The 21,292-nt window shown below is 54.3% G+C and overlaps 5 protein-coding genes across 5 annotated transcripts; 1 reads left to right on the forward strand and 4 right to left on the reverse strand.

Annotated features, from left to right (window-relative positions):
• Nucleotides 1-1,628: 1,628 nt before the first annotated feature.
• THITE_40208 (uncharacterized protein) lies at nt 1,629-1,904 on the reverse strand (the record flags this gene model as incomplete). Its single annotated transcript, XM_003649793.1, has 2 exons — nt 1,629-1,731; nt 1,768-1,904. Coding segments are annotated over 2 exons (240 nt in total), but the record flags the coding sequence as incomplete, so codon positions are not given.
• Nucleotides 1,905-4,905: 3,001 nt separating this feature from the next.
• THITE_2108871 (uncharacterized protein) lies at nt 4,906-6,597 on the forward strand. Its single transcript, XM_003649794.1, has one exon. The coding sequence runs from the start codon at nt 5,080-5,082 to the stop codon at nt 6,496-6,498; it is 1,419 nt and encodes a 472-aa protein (XP_003649842.1). The 5' UTR covers nt 4,906-5,079; the 3' UTR covers nt 6,499-6,597.
• A 968-nt stretch (nt 6,598-7,565) lies between these two features.
• On the reverse strand, nt 7,566-11,048 carry THITE_2108872 (uncharacterized protein). The gene is made up of 3 exons (XM_003649795.1): nt 10,677-11,048; nt 10,305-10,445; nt 7,566-10,239 (listed from the first exon to the last, which is right to left on the reverse strand). Exons 2-3 carry the CDS (start codon nt 10,425-10,427, stop codon nt 7,795-7,797), a joined length of 2,568 nt encoding a protein of 855 aa, XP_003649843.1. The 5' UTR covers nt 10,428-10,445; nt 10,677-11,048; the 3' UTR covers nt 7,566-7,794.
• Nucleotides 11,049-13,085: 2,037 nt separating this feature from the next.
• THITE_2108877 (uncharacterized protein) lies at nt 13,086-14,737 on the reverse strand. The gene is made up of 3 exons (XM_003649796.1): nt 14,594-14,737; nt 14,130-14,520; nt 13,086-14,050 (listed from the first exon to the last, which is right to left on the reverse strand). Exons 2-3 carry the CDS (start codon nt 14,366-14,368, stop codon nt 13,177-13,179), a joined length of 1,113 nt encoding a protein of 370 aa, XP_003649844.1. The 5' UTR covers nt 14,369-14,520; nt 14,594-14,737; the 3' UTR covers nt 13,086-13,176.
• Nucleotides 14,738-16,925: 2,188 nt separating this feature from the next.
• THITE_113168 (uncharacterized protein) lies at nt 16,926-20,308 on the reverse strand (the record flags this gene model as incomplete). The annotated part of the gene is made up of 5 exons (XM_003649797.1): nt 16,926-18,468; nt 18,521-19,258; nt 19,417-19,685; nt 19,727-19,823; nt 20,244-20,308. 5 exons carry the CDS (start codon nt 20,306-20,308, stop codon nt 16,926-16,928), a joined length of 2,712 nt encoding a protein of 903 aa, XP_003649845.1.
• Between the last annotated feature and the right edge of the window lie 984 nt (nt 20,309-21,292).

A 21,292-nucleotide genomic window follows, 5' to 3' on the forward strand; every position in this document is an offset into this window, starting at 1 on the left:
AGGTAGTAAAAGCGGTTTATATTCGCCTACTACTGCTACTATATATATACGATAGTTGCTTAAGTCTACTCTATTCTTTCCTTTAGATAATAGAGGAACCTAGTAATATAGCCCTCCAAGGTCGCTATAGGCGCTATCGAGATCATAATAAGTTGTATAGGGCTTATATCGAACTTATAGAGGAGGTAGTTCAGGCTTACCCTAGTTATAGACAAGTCCCTATTGTTAAGTGCGAACTAATAGGCTAAAAGGTGTTTAGGCTAATCGTACTATATAAAGGAGACGAAGATCCGAAAGATAGCCTATACCTCTTAGTTGACCTACTCTATTCCCCTATTTGTCTAGGGATAGTAAAAAGTCGATAAAAGCTACTCTACCTCTACCGCCTTATATAGCATAGTCTAGAACCTACTTAACTAGTCCGATCTACAGTCGGTTATAATTTAAGTTAAGAACCTATAGAAGCGCTACTATACATTATAGAACTAGAGGGTATACTCTTCTACTCCTATCGAATATATCGCCTTAAGCTATATATACTTAGAAAGGCGATCGATAATTACTATAAAGTAGCTAGGCGCCCCCTTGTCTCTTATAAAAAGGTCGGTTATAAAGTCAATAGAGATCTACTTCTAAAAGTGATCAAGGATAGGCAAAGGTTATAAAAGCCTTTGACATAGCTACTAAGAGATCTTACTTCGACGGTACTAGTTGTAGTTCCTAATAAACCGCTTTACATTAGACGATATAAAGTCCTAGTAGTAATCTCTCTAAAGTATTTTAAATAGCTTATTACACTTTAGATATCCTAATATAGCTAAGTTATAAATCCGCTAGATAATCGTAGTAGTTAGGGGCTCCTATATAGAAAGCTAGAGACAGCTATAGAACTAGAGTATACTTTATATATTAAAGGAGTAGTCTATGATCTAGGTTTATACTACGTTCGCCTCCTTTAGAAACTTCTAAGCTCTATTACGAATAGCCTAGAGCCAATAAATGTAGTACTTGTCTTCGACAATACCCTCGTCCTATAGGGCCGCGAGCTACTTGTCCTCGAAGAGCGTCTCTCCTATAGGTAACCTAGCCTCCTCCTATACACTAGTCTAATATACCTTAATCGGAGAGAGTAGCTAGGCGATATACTAGCTATCTTTAGGCTTATTTTATTTATACTAAGAGAGTATATTAGGGTACGAGGCCTAGGATCCTAGCTAGTACTTTAGCTTAAAGTTAAATAAAGAGAGTGTCTTTGCCTATTAGACCTATTATTCACTAATCGGATATAGCTAAGTAAAATACTTAAAATTCTTATAGTTGGTTAGAATAGTGAAGGGGGCTACTATACTCTAAAGCTTTATTGACTAGGCCTTAAGATATAAGATAATAGCTAATAGCTCTTTGTTATAGATAATATAGTTATATTCGGTAGAACTTAGTTTTATAAAGTAGTAGACTATAAAGTAAAGAACCTCGTCCTCTCTCTACTAAGACAAGTATCTACTAAGTACTATACTAAAACAGTCTACTTCTATAATCGTCTTTCTCTTAGGATCTTATTAGACGAAGATCAGCTCTAATATAAATATAGCCTTAAATATATCGAAGGCGTCCTACTCCTCTTTGCCCTAGCGGAAAGGGACGTTCTTATAAGTAAAGCGTATTAATAGGGCCACCTTCTTAAAGAAGTTGAGGATAAAGTTGTAATAGAAATTAGCGAATCCTAAGAAGCTCTATACTCCTTAGACCTTATAAAGTACCTCCTACTTGTAAATAGCCTTGATCTTCTTAGGGTTAAGGCGAATATAGACCTTAGCCTCTATAATATACCCTAGATACTTAACTTCCTTTACTATAAATATATATTTCTTAAGATCTAAGTTGAGGCCTATATCCCTTAGTCTTTAAAGGACTTTATATACCTTCCTTATATAGTTCTTTTAGCTCCTATTCGAGTACACTAAAACGTTGTTAAGGTATATCGTTATATAGTCTCCTAGTATTAAACCAAGGGCATTATTAATATATCTCTAGAATATCGTAGAAATATCTATAAGCCTAAAGGGGTAGACTAGCTACTTAAATAGTCTAAACCTCGTATAAAACGCTATAAGATACTCGTCCCCTTTAGCTATCTAGATATAGTAGAATATAGCTCTAACGTCTAGCTTTGTAAACTATTTGGCCCTAGCTAAGGATTAAAGAGTCTCCTTAATCAAAAGGAGTAGGTACTAGTCCTATTTAGTAATTTTATTTAAAGCTCAATAGTCTATATAGAACCTCTATTCTCCTCCTAGCTTCTTTATAAGGAGGACTAGGGCGGCTACCAATAAGGAGCTTACCTAGATCTATCCCTTATCCAACAAGTCTATAACCTACTTCTAAATCTCTAGGAGATAGTCCCTTAGTATATTATATAAAGGTCCTTATAGGAGCTTAGAAGGTTTTCCGTCTAAGCTCGTTTTAAAACGGATATAATGGTTAGCCTCCCTTCAATAGAAAGGGAGGTCGTTCGCCTTCTCTTTATCGAAGAGGTTGGCGAAGTTATATAGCTCCTTTGGCAAAGCGACCTTCGGGTCTAGGTCAATATTGAGCTAGGAGATAGCCACTCCTAGTATAGTAGTCATCTCGCAAATACTAGTAATAAGGAATATGTCTTATACCCCTTTAGACTTCTTCTTTTATACTCTATAGGCCAAGCCTATAAACACTATACTTATAATTAGGGTAGTATTAGCTTCCTTCTACTATAAAGAGCACTCGTATACCTATAGGCCACTTTATAAATTGATAGTAAGGACCTTATTAGCTAGGTCTAGTACAATCCTACAATAGTTTATCTAGAGGAGCCCTAATATAACGTTATAGGCTAGCCTTAGTACTATATAGAATATAGTAGCACTGATCTACCTATCGATGTCCATTGTAATATAGGCGATATATATAATTTTCTTTGTAATTTATACCCCTTTAACTATAATATCTAAAGTATAGAGAGTCGATAGGCTTATCTACTTAATCCCTAACCTCTAATATACTTTCTTACTAATAGCTCTATAGCTCTAGTATCTACTATCTATTTATATATTTATAAAACTAGAGGAGTTTAGAAAAATAGGGATAAGAAAGGGGGGTTTATCTATTTTTTCTCTAATCTCTATAAACTCGTTCTATAAGTGGCTAGGTCCTTTTAGCCCTTATATAAGACTTTGTATAGGGGCTACTCTTTTCCCTCCTCCTCTTTAAAGGGAGAGTCCTCCTCTATCTATTCCTTAGCCTCCAACTTGTTAATATCGACCTAAGGAGCTAGTCTCTTAGCTAAGGTAAAAGGACAAGTAGCTACGAAATAGCTCTAGCGCCTATAACGGATATAAGCTTTAGCCTATTAACGTATTATATATACCTCGTTGCTTATCTACTTCGCCTATAGTATATTTATATCTTATTTTCCTCTATTCTGCTACTACTTTCCTTTATAACCCCTATTGGCTCCCCCCTAGGCTAGGGCAATGTAGGTTATATTAATCCCGATTATCGATATATCTCTATCTATATCCTTCTCTATATCTATATTGGGCCTAGGTCGCTTACCCTAGGACTATTAATATCGTTCCTCTAAACAAAGGGCCTCTAGGTCGATAGTGATCTTATAATACTTTGTAACGGCTATAGTATAGTCGTTCTATAGGACCCCCCGTCCTACTATAATATACTTTAACTTTGAGAAGAAGTATCGTTATAGTCTAATAAGTTGTACCTCGTTACTTTAATTAAGTCCTTTAGCCTTTAATAGCTTCGCCTTAAAGCGAATAATAAAGAAGGGGAATAGCTCGTTATCTCCTTAGTAGAATATATCTAGCTCTATCAAAGTTATAACCTATTTATAAAGGTCTATATAGACTATCGTAAGATACTTAAAAAACACTTCTAGGTTATAATTATAACTAGGTCCTCCCAACTTATAGAAGGCTATAACCTTAGCCTAGACCCCCTAGCTAAGGTTCCTCTAAATAAATATCCACTAATTGTAGAGACCCCTAATAAAGTCCTAGTCTACTACTAGGATATATACTATTATAGCCCTCTAGGTAGTAAAGAGCTCCTTTTTATTATCAAAGGGTTGTCCTATAGGGAGGCGCTTCCACTATATCTAAAGAACTACTAGAGCCGTAGTATTAGTCGTTGGAGCCTAGGCGTTTACTATCGTAGAGGCGTTTATAGTCTAAGCTACAACAATCTAAGCTATACAAAGTTCCTTAATAGTTACGTTCTAACGTACAATCGTCTTCTATAAAAGTTGGAAGTATTCGCGGACCTAATCTAGGTCTAAGACCTACAAGACGTCTAGGTTGTTTATAGTAGCGTCTAGCCTACTTGGTATTAACGTCGAAACGCCTAGTGTACTACTCTCGTCTATATCTAAAAGTAATAGCTGCTCTATCTACGCCAAGGTAGTTGAACTATAATATACTAGCCTTATAGCGTCTATAGATAAGTGTACGATATTCTATTCAACTACCTTAAGGAAAGGAAAAGGAGAAGTATAGGCTGCGGTCCTCGTACGTAGAGTTTTCAGGGGCTCGCGGAGTGGGTTCGGGCCGACGTTATTCTGGGCATAAGGCGGGCCCGTCACGGGTCCGCCCCGGGGCCGCTGTGGATCCTGGGCGTAGCCCCCACATACCTAGCCCGGGTATAGCCTGGTCCGTAACATATATAATAATTTTAGCTCTACGATAGTAGTAGTAATCCTTTTTATAGTATAAAGTATATTGTAAACTAAAAAACTATTTTAGCTCTAGGAAACTATAGCAGAGATCATTTTGCCACCCCCCCCCCCTGGCGCGCTAAGGTAGGTACACTACAGACTTCCCCGTAGAGTGACCCGGGTGCTAAAGGAAGCCAAATGCACCGTCCTATCTCATACAGAGCACGCCTGTAACTTACAAAGTCAGGTACTGAGTGGGGTGTTCCCGGGCTTATCGCTTATCCAACCACCATGTGGGAAATTTTCAAAAATAGTTCGACTCTGCGTACGCTGATTACATCCCGAGTTCGACACAGTAGCTACGGTGGTGCCCCATGGCGGCAAAAGACCCTGAACCGGCCGCTCCCGAGGAGCCAGTGGCCACGGCTTCCTCAAAGAAACGCAAGTCTGCCCATCCCGAAATCGAGGTTGACCTCTCCCTCCCAGAGCCTCCGTCCAAGAAGGCTCGTCGTGCGCTCAAGAAGGGCAAGACACTGCCCGCGAAACCAGCGTCAAGCGATGACGAGACCGACGGCAAGGCGGCCGAGGACGGACAAGCGAATGGGGCCAAGGATGGCAAGAAGAAGAAGAAGGAACGGTCGCCGCACGGCGTCTGGATTGGGAACCTCCCCTTCACCACGACCAAAGCCGAATTGCGCAAGTGGCTAGTCGACAACTCTGGCGGGTCCATTGCCGACGACGCCATCACGCGTGTGCACATGCCGACGACGAAGCCCGCCGCCGGAGCGGGACCGAAGAAGACGCCCGAGAACCGCGGCTTCGCCTACGTGGACTTCGCCTCGTTCGACGCCAACGTCGCCGCTATCGCGCTGTCTGAGACCGAGCTCAACGGGCGCAAGCTGCTGATCAAGGACAGCAAGAACTTTGAGGGGCGGCCCAAGAAGGAGGAGCCCGCGGTTGCAGCAGCAAACGGCTCGGGAGCCAAGGCCGCGTTATCAGGCGCCAAAGCCGCCGCCAGCGGCAGCACCAAGATCTTCGTCGGCAACCTGGCGTTCAACACCACCGAAGACGATCTGCACGCGCACTTTGAGAAGTGCGGCAAGATCCGCTGGATCAAGGTGGCCACCTTTGAAGATTCGGGCAAGTGCAAGGGGTACGGCTGGGTCAACTTTGAGCAGCCCGAGGCGGCGGCGTGGGCAGTGAAGGGGTTCGTCAAGCTGCGGGAAACGGTTGAGACACTGGAGGATTTCATGGACGAGGATCCCAAGGCGGCAGACGGGGAAGGGCCAGCCCAAGGGGACGACGCACTGAAAGCCGATGACAACGACAACGACGACGACGACAGCACCAAAACGAACAAACCCAAATCCTCCCAACCCCAGAAAGAACCACCCCGCACCCGCACCCGCACCCGCAAATGGTGGGTCAATCAGCTACTCGGACGCACCCTCAAAATCGAGCTAGCCGAGGACGACCAGACGCGCTACCACAAGCGCTTCGGCAAGGGCGCGGCGGCCGCCGCGGCCGCCCGGCAAAAGAAGCAGCAGAAAACACAGCAGTCAAAGCACTCCAAGGCTGGACCCAGCGGAGCAGACGGCGACGGCGACGGCGACGGCGGCGCATTAACAACAACATCATCAACAACAACAACACCGACGACAACAGACGGGAAGGACCAGAAAAAGAAGAAGGGGAAAGAGAGCAAGGAGATCTCTTACCACACCGACATCAGCGTCGCGCGGCTGACGGGCGCGGCGGTGGCGCCCGCGGGGAAGAAGATCACGTTCGACTGAGCCTGGCTCGGGCGGGGCAAAGCAGAAAAGACAGAAAAAATGGCTGGCGGAGGGTGTGGTATGGTGTGGCATGGTGCGGTGTGGTGTTGGGCAGGCGACAGGGAAAAGAAAGGAAGAGCAGAGCGGGGGAAAGGAGAGAAGGGCAGGGCAGACAGAGCAGGCAGCGCGGTTCACGATCTCTTCCCACCCGGCTCGTGCTATAACGAGGAGTGGGCGTGGCGTGGTGTAGATGTGGATTTGTCGTTTCCTGTGTCAGCCAGCTCCTTTGGCAGAACGGGATGAGGCTGTCCGCTTGTCGTGCGGCCTGTATATCCGTATACACCCACATAGACAAATGGAGATCGATGGGAGGGAAGACGAGACCCGTCAATACTATCTCTAGTCAAGCCGCCACCCTTCTTCCCCTGTGCACGCCCTGTCTCCAGAAAGAGATAGAGGACAGCGAGTACGCCTAGTCTGCCACAGACAAGCTCGACCACAGACAGGACCATGCCAGACCAGTGTCATGGCCACAGCCCTGCTGTTCTCATAACTGCAATCACACAAGAGCAAGGAAGCATCACCTTGACCACCTTCACGACTCGCACATCTCCACTGTACGGTGTATGGTGTATTTAAGTAAAGCACACAAGCGCAGATTCGCATTTGCCTAACCTCGACCTACTTCCCTACCTAGCTACCAAGCTAGCGAAGAAAAACAGATATCAATCTGATCCGTACATCCATCCATCCATCCATCCTTCCCATAACTACAAGCAGTGCTGCAAGAGGGGAAGGGAAAAGCAAAGACAGGAAAACATAACTGAGCAGGTTCATTAGAGCCAGCCCCACTTTCCATCTCTCCCACCCGTTTCCATCAAGGCAGGACGGGAACCGATCATGGAAAGGCTCGTGCGTTGAGTTGGAAGAGCGGAGAGAGAACGGGGTTGGGAGGCAGGCAGGCCCATCCATCCCGATGCATCGAAACTCCAGGCCACTCGTGAACCAGCGCTTGAGTTCGGTTTGATCATGGTGGACGCACTCCCTGGCATCATGTTTCCATGACGCCGGCTTCCCGATCCGGGCTCCAGAGCGGTCCTGTGTACCTGCCGCTTTGGGCCAAAGCCAACACGACAAGGAAAGGGGATAAAAGAGAATTCCTCAGCAAGCGAAATCGGTGACGGCAAGATCAGCATCCGTTTCCCTTGAGACGTGAAAATCCCAGCCAAAAAATACGCCGAGCACTGCCGACTCATTCCGGAGCCGGACCCCAAACGCCGCTGGATCAAGACAACCCGCAGAAGACTGACCGGCGGCTTACTTCTGCTTGCCGGACAGGGACTCCTCGTCCGAGGCGTCGAGAACATCGTACTCCTCGTCCGTGAGGAAAGCCTCCTCTTCTTCGTCGTCGTCCCACTCGCAATCCTCGTACTCGTCTTCCACGGACGGCGCAGGCTCGGCCTTGGTGTCCTCGTGGACACTGGCGACAGGCGACTCCTTCTCAAGCTTGGGGAAGATCATCTGGCTGTGCTCAGGCTGGGAGATGGGCGCCGGCTGGACAGCCTCCTTGTCTTCCTCCTGCTTGGGAGCGTCCAAGGGTTCGGTCACTGCCGCCGGCGGCGGCGGCGGCGGCGGAGCAAGCTTCGGCTTTACATTAACGTCGCACCAGAGACGGGAGCCGAACTGCATTCCCTCCTTGGTAGTCAGACGCCAGTTGGACACGACTCGGCCGGCCCGGTGAGGGGTCCTCAACAGCACGGTGAAGGGGAACTCCTCGCCGGGCTGGATGGATGCATGGCAAATGGTGGACTCGCAAGAGGACTCGACGTCCTTAGTCGCCGCTGGGTGGTTGGAATCGAGGTGGCCCATGTAGTCGCCGCCAACGAACCTCAGCGAGCACCCTGCGGGCCACGCGACATGGCCATCATTGCGCAGCACCCAGGTCTGTTCGAACACGTGATCGGGTTCGAAGGTGGTTCCGTCTTGGACGGTATCCCGCACATAAGTCGCGACAAGTTCATCGGCAGAAACCGGCTTCACGACAGCTGGCGGTGCCTCCTTGATCTCGGCGACGTCGCGTGTCTTGTCTTCGTGATCCTCCAACTTGAGTTGAGCCAGCTTCTTGTCGACCTCGAAAACCTCGAGAGGTCTGCCCGGTTGAACCTTGGCGGGCACCGACGGCTGGACATCGACGACGGTCTGGACGCCGCTCAACAGCGACGCCGGCGCGTTTGTCTCGGTGGAACGAATCTCGACAGCGGCGGGACGCGGGCGAGGCCGGTCACCCATGGTAGGAATCGGCCGACCATCAGCGTGCTCGCCCGTCGTGGTCACGGTCACGTGGCGCACCGGGGTCTTGAACTTGATGAATGGGTGGGTGCGGTTATGGTTGTTCATAGGGCTCGCCTCGCAAGCGGCGCAGAAATCGGTGTCGTGGCAGACAGCACACTTGTAGCGATCGCCAACGATGTAGGACGAGTTGCTGCGGGCCCCCGAGCACAAGGGGCCGTCACAGCAAACGCCGACATGGACAACGCGGTTCATGCTGCGGGCCCGGGCGCCAAGGCCATTTTCGAGCGGCTCATAGATGGGGACGAAACGGTGGCCTGGGTGGATCAACGGCGCGCTCAGGATGCAGCCCGAGCAGTAATCCCAGTCAGGGCAGTCCAGGCACTTGTGGCGGACACCCTTGATGTCTTTGTCACAGCCGTCACAAATGGCCATGTGGGCTTCGCCACGGCCGGGGCCGAGACGGCGGGTGATCTCGGGGTCCAGCCTGGTACCCGGGACCGCTGCGACGAAGGCATGCTTGGGGTGGTGGCCATGACGGTTCCTGGCGAAGCAGCCTTTGCAGAGGTCAAAGTCATCGCAGGTGGTGCAATGGAGGAATTCAGCCTCGGGCAGCTCCGCCACACAGCAGTTGCAGGTGCGCATGCTAAAGAACCCGGGTTCGTTGAACAGCGGGATGATCCTCTCCGCGGCAACCGGTGCCCGCGGCTGTGCCGACGCCGTAGCCGGTGCCGGTGCCGGTGCCGAACCGGGGGCCTGGGGCGGCTGAGGTTTGGGCCTGGGCTTCGGAGCGAGGCGCTCCGTTGTGCTGTTAATGATGATGCCGTTCTTGAGGAAGCGCTTGATCAGCCAGTGGTTCGTGCCTTTGCACGTGGCGCCTCGGTCAACACAGTCCTGGCAGAGGTCAAAGTCGCCATCGTCGCAGGTAGAGCAGTGGTAGTGAGAATCCGGAATCGTCCGATCGCAGTTGTTGCAGCACACAGCGTAGTTGGCACGGATAGCAGGGCAGCTCGCCGCGCAGAACGGTGCGGTAAGCGACGAGGAGGCAGGAGGGGCAGGAGGCGGCGTCGTCTCCTCCGTTACACGCTCCGCCGGCTTGATTTCGTCGGCTTGCGTGTCCTTCATTTCGGGTGCGGGCTGCGGGTTGACCTCCGGCTGCGGGTTGACCTCCGGCTGGACAGGGATGGGCGTCGAGCGCGAATCGACCTCAGTATCGGTGGGATCGACACTCGCGCGGGTCTCCTCCTCGGGCTCGTCCGTCACTGAGGCCGGTTTGGGCGCTGCCTTCTCTTCCGGTTCGTCCTTCTTGACAGTGACACGGAGTTTGAGCTTGTGCTTTGCCTTGGCAGCACGGTAGAGCTGTTTGTAAACGACAGGGTTGGCTTGGTCCAGAACAACGTATGCCCCGGCCGAGTCGGAGAAGCGCTCGAAGACGGCCTCGCTGTCAGCAGGAATGTCGAGGGCCGTTCGCAGCTGTCGAGCTGTCCGTTAGTGCCATGTTACTTCCGTCTTTGCCGGGGAGCAGGATTCGAACGCACCTTGGACTCGAGCACGTTGATGCCCACATCGCGAAGAGGAAACTTGAAGCGGCGGACGACGCCATCGAGGTTCACCTTGATGGTGACGGGCGTATCGGGAGTGATCGGCGCAGCGGACGCCATGGTGCAAATAGCGGACGGCTGCAGCGAAACGGGGAGGCGGTCCGTCGGTCAGTATCGATGATTGAAGTGAGAGGAGGATTCCTTGATAAGATCGATGGATGGGAATGGGGTATTGGTGGATGATGATGATGATGGGGATGAGGAAGGTGATGACGAGGGGTGATGGTGGTGTGATGGTTGATGGTTGGTTAGGTGTGGAGGCGTGTCGACACATGCCCGGGGCCTGGTTGGGCGCTTCGGAGGACTCACCGACGCAAGTAAGGACAGGTAGGGTCCCAGACAGGTGGTAGGTAACTACAATTGCATGTGCTGCCGGCAGTTCGAGTGATGCTCGATCTCTGGCTGCTCTCCACCGCGAGATGCTGCCGCCCGGATCTGAATATGGCGAGGAGGTGGCAGAAGGAAGGGAGGAGGAGGTCAAATGTTGGAGTTGGAGAGCGTGCTCAAATGGAAATGAGGAGATGCCCTTGGCCTTTGGCGGGGAGAGGCACCGACCACAGAAGCCTGAGGCAATCGGCAACAACCTGGAATGGAGGAGGTCGCGGCCGCCAACAATGCAGGGATCATGTAGGGGTACGGAGTACTTAAATGCGGTAGGGCGGTCCCCAGGCAGCCGGCCGCCTCGTCACTGGATGGGAGGCAAATGGGCGAGGGGGGCGAGCAGGCGGTGAATCAGAACTAACAGAAGGCGGTCAGAGCTACCTCCCAGGCGTTAGTGGGGTAGGGCCAGGCCAGGCTATCGGGTGCCCGGGAGGCCGAGCCCGCTAACAGGATGCCTGTAGTCAAATACCTTGCTAGCTGGCTGGGCCCATTGCCTCGTCAGCACCACTTTGTCACCTGGAGCCAGCCCGCCTGCCCCCCTTTGTCCGCCAAACGCCACCCCTATGGGGTAGGCAACGCAAGCTGACCTCGGGCGGCTTGCCGCTGAGGCGGCACTGGTCAGCAGAGCTGGAAGCTCAGAGAAACTACCGGCGGGTTCACCAGAAAGAATGCCTTTGTGAGCACTTTGCTCTTTCTTTTGTCTCTACCGTGCTGCGCGCCTGGTAGGCGCCTGTGATGGTTGGGCTTAGTGTTGGTTCCGTGCAGTTGAGCATGACGTCTCCCAGATACCAAGGCGCTGTTTGCATTAGAAGCTCCCCAAACTGCTCACACGGAGGCATGCGCAAGTGTGGGGTCGTCAACCCGGACGGGAAGCTCCATGCACCACACGGGCACTAGTGTACGACAGCGTACGGATTACGACGTAACTTTACACTGGGGGCATGCCTGCCCCACCGTCCCACAGCAATCAGTCCCAAATGCTTCCGCTTCCCAGTCGCTCTTGCATTGATCAGCAGCTTGACAGGTTCTGGTAAGCAAGGCAACTGGAGGGCTCGGTGCCGAGCGTGGAGAGGCAGCAGGATTACGTCGCTGTTTCTGGCGGTCGGCCGACCTCGCCATGGCGTGGCGTGGCTGTTTCAGTCCCTGACGGAGTGGAAGACCGAACCCTGAAGGACAGGTGCAGGTCGGCAGTCGGCGCCTAGGAAACCCGAGCGAGGCAATTCTCAAAGCGCTGATTCAGAGCTGCGTCCAGGAACTCAGGGCTTCGATTGCTCTGTTGCATCGGCATGCTTGGTCCTCATGTGCTCCTAGGTAATACACTGGTGTAAAGCTGATCAACCGACCCGATGAGCTCTGCCCGATCTGGGGAGCGGCTGCTGGTGGGGAGCGGGGGCAATGGTATTCTGGGCAATGATCTGGGCAATGCTCGACGGCATAGGAAGGTACTCACACACCAACTCCATTCCGTACCACACCTACGGGAACCACAAGAGCAAGCTTGGATACTACCTACCTAGGCAATAGCGGCACCGTGCTGTCTGGCGTTGACCTGCTACCTCCCTCTCGGTAAATTACTATGTTGGATCTTCAACAACACGCCGCAGTGAGGTCAGATGACGCTGGTTGTTGTCGGGAAACAGCGGGGGAGGGCCACAGAACCATGGGTCGCCAGCCCTCTGACGCCCCGGGCATCTCGCTGATATTAGATACCAATGATACCTAGGGGTAGGTGCCTGATGGGTACGCTCGACAGGAACGCCGAGGACTTGCACTTCTTCTCCCCCGAGATATCATCGGCGCGGCAGCGAGCCCATCTCCTGCAACCCCCTCTTGGCGGCAGGACGGTCTCGGTCGCCAGCCGGCGCCGAACCGAACGCCGTGTTTTGGATGACGGAAGACCACACGCAATCAGCTTCAGTTTCTGCTGTGCGACCTGTCCGCGTCTGTGAGCGGGAGCTACCTTACCTACCTACCTAGCTAACCTATGTATCCTTCCGTGCCCTGGTATGTGTCCTTGCTTTCTGATAGGTGCCCGGTGCTTTCCCGCATCGCGCAGAGCCGGCGCCTCGCGTGACACAAGGGACTCGGACTTACGCAGTGGCTCAATGTGTCATCTCCTCGGCGGGATCAAGCGGTTCTGGCGTTGCCCTTGCTCCGGGAATCGGCATGGACCAGGTTCCGGAACGCTCAGAACCTGGTTTCATGGCGCCTCTCCCTCTTGCTCCAGAATACAGACATCACCATGATCTGTGTCGTGTGCTTGTATGGAGTACCTGGTCGCCCAGGGCTTACAGCGCCAACACAAGCCAATGCGCTGTTCCACCAGACATTTACATCACAAAGACCTAATAACACGGGAACCCCTTCTTTCCGGACGCCACTCTCTACCATAGCATCTCATCTCGGTCACACACGGCCTCACCCTCACTCAAGAATCCAGGATGGCCTCCAGAACCTCACCCAGCGCCGCCTCGTCGTATCTCACCGGTCCCTTATCGCCGCCACCCGGTCTCTTGGCGGCAACCTTGACGCACTTGATCCCTAACCTCTCCAGCTCCGGCACATCCACCGCCGGCCCACCCTCCGCGTCCACGTAGAGCAAATGGCTCACGTACCTCCTCAGCACCTCGTCCCTGCCCACCTCCGCGGGCGCGGTGCTCTCCACGCACGCCCGCGCGATGGCCGCGACGAAGTCCCGCGCCGTCATGGGGTCCGTCCGCGGCCCCGTCTCCCGGTCGATGCTCGAGTTGAGGATCAGCACGCGGTGGCGGATGCGCCCGGCCGCGGCGCCCTCGCCGATGGCCTGGCCGACGCGGCGCAGCACCAGGCTCGGCACGATGCTCGTGTACAGGCTGCCGACGCTGTAGACGACGGCGGCGGACGCCGCGAGCGCGTCGACCACGTGCGGGTTCGCCGTGGGCGCGATCTCGTGCCCGTACGGGTTGATGTACCACAGCCGCTCGATCCGCGCCGGCAGGTCCTCCTCGTCGTCCTTGCTGAAGGCGATGTTGGGCCGCCGCAGCGCCGGCAGCGACCCCGGCAGGTTGGCGTCCTCGATGCGGTCGTGGTCCGCCTCCGTGAGCGCCGGCGCGACCTCTGGGTCGTCCGGCAGGGCCGTCGGCGCCGACGGGTGGCTGATGGCCACCTGGCCTGCGATGACGGTGCCGTCTCGAAGGCCGGCGGAGATGTGGTGCGTGAAGTTGGAGTTAATGGCGGGGAGGACGGAGATGGAGGGCGGGATGGAGCAAATCATGGAGAGGAGGTAGATTGCGGATTCGAACGAGCCCGAGAAGATGCGCGCACTGGGGAGAGTGGTAGGTTAGTTAATAGCTGGTGAGCGAGGGGGGCGCTTTCGGATGCGTCGTGAGCATGACAACCTACCCCGCGAGGAACATGTTGCCCACGCTCGCCCTGGCAAAGTTGAAGACGTTGGGGGGCCTGGCCCGTTTGACGATCTCCAAATTCAGTGTGTTCAGAACGGAGCGGATGAGCTCCCTCTTGGGACTGGAGATGAAGCCCCAGAGCAGAGACCGCGACTCGACAATGTCGAGCCATTCTGCCCGTGCCTTGATGGGGTCCGAGTCCAGCCGGTGCTCAAACAGCAGCTTGAGCGCCGACATCTCCCTGTCGCCCTCATGGTTGGGGATGAGCCGGACCAGACGGCCTGCATCCGAGACAGGGGTTAGTCTTCGAGTCACAGACACTCAGTTGTCCACACACCAGGCCGCCCTCTCCATCAGCCAAGTAGACGTACTCCGGATATCACCCACACCTGCACACAATCAGGTCAGTTCATTTTCTCCTCAGCAACACCAGCATATTGCATTTCCTAAAAGGACACTCACTCGGCCCGCCGACGAACCTGATCAGCTCGGACGAACTCCCCCCATTGTCGCTGATCGGGATGACATAATTCAGCTGGCAGCGTCGTTTCTCCACGATCCTGTTGAACACATCCACCAGGCTATTCGCCGCGCTGCCTAGGGAGAGCGAACTGTGTAAGTTACGGTCATCCTCTGCCCTGGACTGTGTGAGATGCCCTTACCTCCCGAGAAGACTGTAATCCCCAATGGCTTCCGATTACCAGTGGTGTCGTCAACGATGATTGGGGCCATAGAAACGAGAGATGGAATAGGATCAATCAGAAATCTAAAAAGGGGGAGCTTCAAAGAGGAAGTAAATGACACGGTATTGATTTTTGGGATGCTGATGTGAAGCGCCCAGTTGTGCCTTGTTTGGGGAGATTACAGGGGCTTTGTCCAGCACTTATAGCGTTGCCAGAACCCTCACTCGGCGTAAGTAATTCCAGGTTGAGCCCTGTGCGCCGGCTTGCCAACTGCGGTGAAGTCGTTCAACGTGACTTCGTATTTTCCATCTGCTTCATGATAAAGCCAAGCATTTACCTCATAATCCTTCAGCGCTTTTGGACACATTGCTGAATGAAAGCGCCCTTCATTTCCCAAGGGGCCGGCAAATCTGCGGAGATTGGGCGAGACTACCCCTGAGGAAATGAATAACCATTCAACACAAGGGGGCTGTGCAAAACATATCAACATGGTCACGCACCATCTATTCCGTACTCCGTGGGGATACGGCAAGGAAGATGATTGTGCAAATGTAGCTTAGATACAAACGAGTTGAAATTGGCCACGCTGTTGCCATGGCTTTTCCTGACCCGTGTGGCCCTGGGGCCAGCCCCTGAGTGACTAACAGACCCAGCATCCAGCACGCAGCGAGTCCAACCGAACACCACCAACACAAGGAACATGAGCAAAACCGGGAACGCAAGATAAATAGATTGCTTTTGGTATTCTCTCCGGAGCGCAAAAACCAGCGTAAACACCAAGTCAGGAAGAAACGCAACGCCGCCTATGAGTTGGTCGAAAGCCTAGCCCCTAGCCCTGAGCCCCTTGCCCCCCGTTGACCTCCATGGAAGCCCCTTGATGAACAGACATCCTAAATAACTCGGTAGGTACCGTACCTCATTCAAAAACAGAACCACGGATGGGTGGGGAAAACAGACAGGCATGCAAGCAGCAATGAATACAGCAGAAGCAGAGGGGAGAAATTCCTAGAGCAAGCCCAACTCCATCGAAAAGAGAAAAGAACCGAAAAAAAGAAAAAGTGAAAAAAAAAAAAAAAAAAAAAAAAAAAAAAAAAAAAAAAAAAACATAAAAGAAAAAGCACGTCAAACAGGAAACCGACGTCCAGACCGTACCACACGAATACCCATCCCCGTTCCCCGTCCCCAAGCCCATTATAGATAGATAGGCCATCATCACCCGCCCACAGCAGGTCCAAACCCCAGCCCAACCATCGACCCAGACCACCGGCCAGACCAACGGGGCGAGTAAAGGAACAAGACCGGCACCGCTGCTGCACATCCGCCAACGCTCGATTAAATAAGAACAGCAGGTAGGTAGTGTACTTGGAGGAGGTAGTAACGTATAGGCAAGGGGGTGGGTAGGAAGGTGGATGGGGTTGTAGCAGTAGTAGTAGCAGTAGTAGTAACGTAAAGGGGGTTAAGAAGCGACTCCATCGTCGTCGTCATCATCATGATTTGTTTTGCAGTGCAGTGCAGTGCAGTGTAGCGTATCGCAGCGCAACGCAAGTGCCAGTGCTTTATGCAAATGTCGTTTCGTAACAGCAGCAGCGAAAAAGGCTCCTTCGGGGCTGATGACCTGTGCATGGATAAAGGAAAAAAGGACTCGACGGCTCTGCAACAGAATCCCGCGGCTCACGATGTCCAACGCGCCTTCGCCCTTGCCCTTGGCCCCATGCCCTTGCCCTGCCCCTCTTCTCTCCACAGGGCCTGTCCCCGGGATTGGCCGACTCGCCCTTCCAGGACCTATTCTTCCTCTTTCTCCGTCCTCCTTCCGCCTGCTCCTGGATCCTCTCATCCTCCTGCCTCGTCTCTCTCTCCGCATCCCTCCTCTTCAAATCTGTCTCCCTCGGGGACACATCCAAGCCATGCCCTTCACCTCTTTCCCGGACCTGAACTGCCGCCAGCACTGCCAACCCTGCCATCACCTACAACCCCAGCTGCGTCTGTCTCCCCGGTTCTTCTCAGGCGCCAGCGCAGGGTTCAGACGCCAGATGTTAGGCGTCAGTACTTCCATCGGGGCGGCGCGGTGAAATGAAACCGGGCTGGATCACCGACGTTGGCGCGCCCCCACCCTACTGGGGGTAGTAAATCATCGGCTGCTGGTAGTAGAACGTATCCGGGCTAGGGGTCATCATGCCGCCCATGCCGGCCATCCCGACCATGCCCGGCGCGGCGTAGGGCTGGCCAGCCGCCGCGAAGGGCGGATAACCCGGCGCCATCGGGTTCACTTGCGGATAGTAGTCGTAGTAGACGGCGCCTTGCGACTCGCGGGGTTCCACGAGGTTCTGCGAGGGCGGGCCTTGCCCGCCGGGCGGCGGAACAGGCGCATCGCCTTGGACGGGCTGCGCGTAGACAACCGGCTGAGGCGGCTGCTGCTGCTGCTGCTGTTGCTGAGGCTGCTGCTGTGCAGCCGGAACGAAGGTCGGGGCATTTGCGTTAGGAGCCATGGAGGCGCCGAATGTCTGCGGGTAGTAATAACCCTGCTGCGGCGGCATCGTTGCATATTGTTGGCCGTAGAAGCCGGGTTGAGCGTAGGCGTTGGGCCGGAACGGCGCAGCGTGAACGGCACGCTCCGGGATCTGCGACAGCGGGGTGGAGGACGAAAACTGGGACTGATAAGAAGGGTTGCGGGCGTGCGAGTCTCGGGCAAAACCGCCGGGCAACTGCGGTGGAACTTGCTGATGGAAGGCTTGCTGATAGGGCGCCGGGACGTTCGCCGCCTGTTGCTGAACGGGCGACTCGATGTTCTCGACAGAGACAGCCTTCTGCGGCCGGGGTTGGTGCATAGGAATGGCGCTCGGTGGGGCTTCTTGAAATGCAGGTTTTTGAGGAAGAGGATGCGTTTGTGGCTGTGGTAGCTCGCTGATGGAAGACTCTGGGGCCTGCTGAGGGGCATCGGGCTGCGGCGGAGCCGGCGGCGCAGGAGCTGTCGCTTGAGCAAGCGGCGGGAGTCGGACGACGGGCCTCGCGGCGTCGACAGGGAGAGGTGCCCGCGAGATGGCGGAGCCCGTAGGCGACAGCACGAATTCTCGGCCAAGATCAGGGGCAATCGACGACCGGCGGCTGAGAGCAAGACTAGGCGTATAGACGCTTCCGTAGACGCTTCCACCCCAAACACTCGTTCCCCGGGAGAACACCCCTGAGCCGAGGATCGACCGCGGCGCTTTAGCGCGGGTCCGCTGCTGGTTCGGGCGCATCGCCCGAGGGATGAAAATGAACGACCTGTCGCTTGCCGGAAAGATGTAGCGGGGCATGACTGGCGGGTCATGGTAGGGAAGCGAAATCCGAACAGGCTTGTCGCGGCGAAGAGGCGGGCGGTGATCGGGCAGCTTCGTGTACTGCTTCAACGCGACACCGGGGAACAATTTTGGCGCATCCATGGGTGGGATAAACACCCTGATGGTCGCGTTGCCTATATGCTTCTCGGTCGACATGGCTCGGTTGATCGGCGTGGCGCTGGTTGGCGCAGTGGGAATGACCCCGTTGCCGTTTGGCGGCCCTTCGTGGCTGGGGAGGTAACGGCTATGCCGCGGTGGTTGAGCCTCGGCGACTACCTCGTGCATGTCATGCTTCCATACGGCGTTCATTATCGGATCAGAGGCGTTTTGAACCTGGCTGAAAGGAACCGTCAGCACCAGCCCAGGGGTAGGAAGAGGGAAGGACGTACCTGAGCGGAGCGAAGGGGCTCCCAAATGCGCCGCGTCCACGGCCACGAGCGCCCCTGGGGAACGGCCGGAACCCATTTGCTGCCGGACCGGCATGCCGGTGATCGTGCAAGAAGAAGGCGCCTCTGTTCGGGACAAAAGTCGGGTCTTCGTCCCTCCGCCGCCGATACTCCTCGTGCTCCCGCCGTTTAAGTTCCTGCTGGGGCAACCGGGGCGGTTGCTGCGCAGCGGAGGCAGAGCTCACCACAATCGGGGCGGCATCCTTCGTGCGCGGCGCTTCCTTGATGTCGTCGAAGTGCACCTCCTCGGCCGTTACGTTTTCCTTGTCGGCAAGCGACAGCTTGCTGAGCATGGTCTCGGCATCGGCTATTACGGGCTGCGCAGCCTTGGCGGCTGGACTCTTGAGGGGCTCCGAGCCAGTCCGACGGCGAAGTCCGGTTTTCGCATGGCCGTTGCCAATGGGTTTCTGGGCGTTGGGCGACGTCGGCGACGAATCGTCAATATTGCTAGTATCGCTGTCGTCGGCGGGGTCGTGCTCGTCGCTCCCGATGGTGCCGTCGGTCACCGAATCATCGTCAAGGTCGGCCAGGGTTTCGAGGCCGCCCTCGTCTTCGGCCTCGTCCTCGATGCGACGGCGGTGGCCGATGATTTTCCTGCGCCTGGTGCCCGCAGCGGCCATCGTGTGTGGAAGCGAGCTCTGCCTCGCGATGAGCTTCGGGCGGGAGACGAACCAGGTGCACCTGGTTGCGGAGGTGCAAGGGAGAGGCGATGACGTCGCGGCCGCTGGACCATGCGTCGGCGGAGGAGGATGTTGACGTTTGGCGGAGATGGGTCTCTTCCTGTCGGGTATGGTATCTCTGTCCCACGGCGAAGGGGCGGAGAGATCAGAGAGACAGACAGACGCCAGGTGCCAGAACCGTCCGGCGGGCAGAATGCACTGGAGGGCGAAACTCGGCCGAGATTGTGCTCGGCAGGGCCCGGAGGCAAAGAGCGTATCTCAGAGCTCCGATGAGGGGGAAACGTAAGCTTGAGCGAGGACAAGCCAAAGCGCGAAAGTGCAGCTTTCAGGCCGGATAGGAAGTCCTGGGTGCCGGCTGCCAGCTTGCGAGCCTGAGCAGGGCTGGCCTGACCTGCGGTAGCGACGAGCGACCGTGCTCCTAGCGGCGGCTGCGGAGTGCAAGAATGCCGACGGTCAAAGGCAAAAAAACGGAGCTAGCAGAGACGAAGTCGCTCCTCTCGTCGCGGATCCCAAAATCGCGTCCCGGAAGGATGCGAATTGGGCGGATGTGGTCGAGGTGAACAAGGCTGTGCTTTCAACAGCGGTGTCTTTTTTTTTTTGGACTCCTCTGTTGAATTGACTTTTGACTGGGGGCCCAAACTACCACAGTATTCCGCACGGAGTGCTCCGAAAACAGATGTGGCTCGCCTGGCTGTTCACCAGCCTTGCGGCAAGTGTGCACAGTGGAAATACCTAATCGGGGGGCTGCCGCTTCCGGCTAGGCCTGTCGTCTGCTAACGTTATGGGCGGTTAATTACCGCCTTCAGGCCAATGCCATCATCGGCCAGATATGGAGGTGCCTTGCTGCTGCTACCTGCCATCGTCAGCGGATTCCGACGCCTTTTCCCTTGCTTGATTCCCCGCCGCCACTTGCCGGTGCTCAAGAGAGCCAGGAAGGAGAACTCTCCCGTCGGTTCCTTCATCCGCAACAATCTCACGGGACGCACCACACCACGGAGAGTAGCTGCACGAAGCCCTTGGCTGCCTGGAGGGCGAAAACAACTCTCGCCATGCCGGAAATCTGGTCGCGTACAAACCCGCGTCCAGCCGTGCCGTCAACCAATCGCTACACGCACTTTCCAGCAGCACGCGTCAGTGCCCAGAACCATGACGGTCTCGCTACCCGCGCCCGTACGTGGCCTTGAGGTCATATCTCGAAGACCCCGCGCTCAAGCTGCACCAACAACTCTGAATCCTGAGGGTCTGGGCTGAGTCCGCCATCGGAGCCTCGCCGGGTTGCCCTTGGTTCACGACACTACTATGACGAGGACATGCCGTGATGAAACTCACTCACCTTTGGACGGAGCCTGAGCCCTCAAGCACATTGAATCAACCCGAATGAGGCTGGCCGGTGCTGCACTGTCATTGAAGCTGTCATCCCCCAAAACGCAGCATTGTGGAGCATGCAGAAACGCCGTGGAGCGTCCAGCAGTCACGGCCTCAGCTTCACGAAACAAACTCGTCTTGATTGGCGTTCCTCGCTCAAACCTGCGGCTGCCTGTTGCTGGTTATGTACGGAATATGTATCACAGGGCATCAGCTCTGGGACGCTTCGATCCGTATATTGTGTCGGGCCAGATATATACTCCTTTCTTGCAGGACAGCCGCTGTCCGGTTCTTCATCTGCTGACAACACATATCCGACCAGTGCCACGAGCGCGGTTCCCGGAATATACAGGCCCCTGATAGAGTCAGACTTGCCTGCCAACCCCACCGATTTCTTGATACATGACCGAGAGAACTGGCCCAATTTTACGCTGGCTTCTCGATCCATTGCCAACCCACTGCATTTCTCCGCCATGTACCATACTGTGTATATCCCATGGACCACTAACTCCTTTGCTCAACAACACATCCCAGATCTTGTTACCTCAACCGTAATGAAGTCTTGCTCTTCCCTTAGATCCCATCCCAGAGGCAGGATTATCTATCCATAACCATTTCTTTCGGCCCCATGCCTCTCGCCCAAAAGGTGGAGATATAAATCATGTTTCCT

Source organism: Thermothielavioides terrestris, chromosome 1, assembly GCF_000226115.1.
Source record: "Thermothielavioides terrestris NRRL 8126 chromosome 1, complete sequence".
Taxonomy (NCBI): domain Eukaryota; kingdom Fungi; phylum Ascomycota; class Sordariomycetes; order Sordariales; family Chaetomiaceae; genus Thermothielavioides; species Thermothielavioides terrestris.

Excerpts from the sequence above, each read along its gene's own strand:
- THITE_2108871 (XM_003649794.1), top strand. The coding sequence starts at position 5,080 with ATGGCGGCAAAAGACCCTGAACCGGCCGCTCCCGAGGAGCCAGTGGCC.
- THITE_2108872 (XM_003649795.1), bottom strand. The coding sequence starts at position 10,427 with ATGGCGTCCGCTGCGCCGATCACTCCCGATACGCCCGTCACCATCAAG. Across the intron at positions 10,240-10,304 it reads TCAACGTGCTCGAGTCCAAG|CTGCGAACGGCCCTCGACAT; the intron begins GTGCGTTCGAAT and ends ACAGCTCGACAG.
- THITE_2108877 (XM_003649796.1), bottom strand. The coding sequence starts at position 14,368 with ATGTCGGCGCTCAAGCTGCTGTTTGAGCACCGGCTGGACTCGGACCCC. Across the intron at positions 14,051-14,129 it reads GGCAACATGTTCCTCGCGGG|TGCGCGCATCTTCTCGGGCT; the intron begins GTAGGTTGTCAT and ends CACTCTCCCCAG.